The 3,799-nt window shown below is 26.1% G+C and overlaps 2 protein-coding genes across 2 annotated transcripts; both read right to left on the minus strand.

The window, feature by feature from the left end:
* Positions 1–449: 449 nt before the first annotated feature.
* On the minus strand, positions 450–1,958 carry ENU1_081780 (leucine-rich repeat containing protein; the record flags this gene model as incomplete). Its single annotated transcript, XM_008858733.1, has 1 exon — positions 450–1,958. One exon carries the CDS (start codon positions 1,956–1,958, stop codon positions 450–452), a length of 1,509 nt encoding a protein of 502 aa, XP_008856955.1.
* A 144-nt stretch (positions 1,959–2,102) lies between these two features.
* Positions 2,103–3,515, minus strand: ENU1_081790 (hypothetical protein; the record flags this gene model as incomplete). Its single annotated transcript, XM_008858734.1, has 1 exon — positions 2,103–3,515. One exon carries the CDS (start codon positions 3,513–3,515, stop codon positions 2,103–2,105), a length of 1,413 nt encoding a protein of 470 aa, XP_008856956.1.
* Positions 3,516–3,799: the final 284 nt, after the last annotated feature.

A 3,799-nucleotide genomic window follows, 5' to 3' on the forward strand; every position in this document is an offset into this window, starting at 1 on the left:
TTTTTTGATTATATTATTATTTAAATAACTATTAAAACAAACTTCAAATTTGGTGATTTCAGCATCTAAATTTCTTTCAAATTTCTGTGATAATTGATCTAATTCAAACATCCTAATCCTTGGTGGATACATTCCAGTAGCACCAAGAAATTGTCCATCAGGAGAAAACTTAACATTTTGAGAATTTACTGGAAATTCGGTGTCTTGAATTAATTCAATTCTTTTTTGGAAATCTTCATCTTTTCTTAACTCTTTTTTCTTTTTTTGACTTAACCATTGTGGTAGTGTTTTTCCTGCTGTTAAATTATATACTTTCACACCACCAGTCTCCGTTGTTTTCATTAGCAATTGTTTTTCCTAATTCCTTTTTTAGGGTTATTTTTATAGTTTTCAATAATTTTTTTTCCAATTTCTTTTTGATGTTTTAAACCAACAACTAAAACATTCACTTATTCATTGTCCAATTTATAATTCTTCAAAATGTTTGTTAAATCGTCATTTGTTGCAATTTCATCTTCTTCTTTATCATCTATGATGAATGGGTTAATTGGTTTTAGTTCTGGTTCATTAAGACATTGTAAGACTTTATCAACATTATCATTACTTACAATAACACGTAATTTACCTTTAGACTTTACTTTGCTTTTGTCAATCTCAATATTCTTTCCAGACTCAATCATTTTTTTAATATCTTCTGGAGATTGATCTTCAATTTTCTCAAATTCTTCTTTGTTAATCATTTTCTTGACAAGATCCAAGAATTTATAGTCATTGTTAATTATCTTTTTTCTTAAGAATTCTAAGACATCAGTTTCTTCTATTTCATCACTTCCATCTTCTATCTTCTTTATTTCTTTAGTTTGTTCTTCTTTTTTCTTTTCATTTATATCCTCTTCATGTAATTGTAATGTACCAAGTAATTCATCATCACTTTCTTGGTCATTATCTTCTTCTTCATTCTTTTCAGAGTAAGTATTATAAATTGTATTGTTTTGTTGTTGTAAGGCAACTATGGCATGTGTTTTTTCATCATTTGTGAGAGGGAATTTGTCAATGAATATATCCATTCCAAAATCGAATGCAGGAAGAAGTGTAGTAAGTTTGAGACGATATTCTGGATGGGTAGCAATTGGATTTCCTTTTAGAGATACTTCAACTAATGAGTACATTTTTGAGAAAGTCTCTTTGAGATGGTTATAATCAAAAATCTTGTTATTTTGAATTGATAAATTCACTAGATTGAAATAGGATGATAAATTAGTAATAGACGTGATTGAGTTGTGATCAAGATTCAATGTTGAAATGGAACCAACATATCTTGATTTGATACGTTGAATTTTATTATTTGATATTAACAATGTATCTAATGGTCTATCTGCAATATTTTCCAATACACTAATGGAATTATAACTCAAATCTAACCATTCTAACTTTGGAAAATGTGTTTGGTTAAAGACTTTTGGAGGGATTTTAGTAATACCACAATTTCGTAGTGCAAGTTTTTTTAGTTGTTTCCAAGGATATTCAGGTTGAAGAAAGAGACTTATTTGTATTGAAGGAATAACACAACCAATAATTTGGAGGTTAATCAATTCATCTTTTAAACTTCCGAATTGTAAGTTAAGTTGACAATGAAGATTTTCTATAATAAGTTGTTTAAGATGAACAAAATTGCAAAATTGAAATGGTAAAATAATATTGGGTTTATTTGATATTTCTTTTGGACAAACAATTCTAAGTGCATTTATCATTTGAAATGGAGATACAGTACTTGTTAGAAGTTCTTGTGGTTCTCCATATGCTTCATTTGTCATTCCATTAAATAACTCGACAATTGGAGCAGAAATTGTTGTTATTGGATTTGATGAAACAATAATTTCTTTTTGTTCTATATTTGTTTGTGAAAGATATTTAATAACAAATTGTTGAATAGACTCTTGTAATTGTGTTTGTTTCATAACTTCTTTTCAGTATCATTTTCAGTTTTTCTTTTTTTTTAGTTCGTAGTTAATGAAAAATCCCAACAACATCATTATCAATGTTGATTAACAAGCAGTTATTAACATAATTTAATCACAAAAAAAAAGAAATAACAATTACATTTATTCTAACACAACATTAGGACATCCACTAATATCAAAATGACATTGAGTATTTTCACCATCAATTTTTAATTGTTTTAATTCAGTACAATTAATAAGTTTAACATTTTTAACAGATTTACTTATTTCTAATGTTTTAATATTACATGAATAAAGAGAAATAGATTCAAGATGTTTTGTTTGATTTAAAGGACTTAATGATGTTACTTTACAATACTTTAATTCTATAGAAACAATAGATTCTGGAAGATGAATACATGATTTTTTATAATGAAACATTCTTAAAAAAGTGAGTTGTGTAAGAGAAGCTAATCCTAATGGATGATATTCTGGATTTGGAAGATCAGAGTCTTCTTGATCATCTTCTTGGTCATAAGTAACTTCTAATCTTTTTAAAGACAAAGGAAATACAACAATTCTTTTTCTTCGTTCATATGATTGAAAAACTAAAGAAGTTAAATTCGTTAGATTACATAAATTGTATTGTGTTCTTTTCTCTAATGTAGATTCTTTAAATACTAATTGTCTTAGTTCAACTTGATTTTCTACTTCAAGAGGTAATTGACCAGTGATACTAAGTTTATATGTATTTTTTGGAATAAAACTATAAGGATTAGCATATCTTAAAGTAATAGTAGGACAATATAATTGAATAAATTTTAATTGTTCTTCATTTAATTTATTTATCTCTCTTTGTTCATTACCATTTTCATTTAATTCTTCTTGTTCATAATAATTGTCATCAATACAATACCCTTTTGAACATATTCCTGAAGATAATAAAATATCATTTGTTTTTGCTTGTGATACAAGTAATGGATCATCTAATACAATTTTCCATTGTTTTGGTAATAATTGTTTTATTTCAATAATTTGTTCATAACAATATGCTTTACTAATAATTATAAATCCAATTTCAGGATTGAATAATTTAGTAAATGTATTAAGTACTTCTTTATGTTTGTTATTAGTTAAATCTGATGAACTGATGATTAAATGCTTTACACTAAATGTTGAAACAATTTCATGTATTTTTTCTTGAGTTAGTACTTTAGCAAGAGCATCACAAATAACATTAATTGATTTGACTTGTTTTGCTCTTTCAAATATTCCTTGAAGACGAAGAATGTCTTGTCCAAGAAAATGAGGATACACATATCTTACTGTTGTAAATTGAGAACATAAAGCAGCTATACCTTCCCATTGAATTGCATCGTCTGTATCTTCAATACTCACTTCAATATTTTTATTTAATGCATATTTAATACCAACAGCATTGATAATATCATTAATTTTACCTTTAATTGTCTTTAAATTAGGTGATAATATAATTTCTTTTTTAGTAAATGAATGATTGATATTGGTGTTAGTTGTTAGTGTTGTAATGATTTTTTGACATTTCTTATTAATCATTGTAAAAGTTATTAAATCATTAATCGATCCTAAATATTGGATTATAGAACGTATTTCAGCATTCCCCAATAAACTATGAATATTATGTTGTGTGTTAATCATAAGAAGTGAATTAATGAGATTTATGAGGATCTAAAAATTAAATACCACAATGAATAGAAGAAGAAATTTGATGTAATTCTATTCTTCTTATCTTCTCTTTTCTTCTGACTTAAACAAACAAAAACACATTCTTCTATTACTATTTTTTATCACAATCTACCAACAAAAAAAGAGAAGTATTG

The sequence above is a fragment of the Entamoeba nuttalli genome (assembly GCF_000257125.1).
Source record: "Entamoeba nuttalli P19 unplaced genomic scaffold asmbl_3809, whole genome shotgun sequence".
Classification (NCBI taxonomy): Eukaryota; Evosea; order Mastigamoebida; family Endamoebidae; genus Entamoeba; species Entamoeba nuttalli.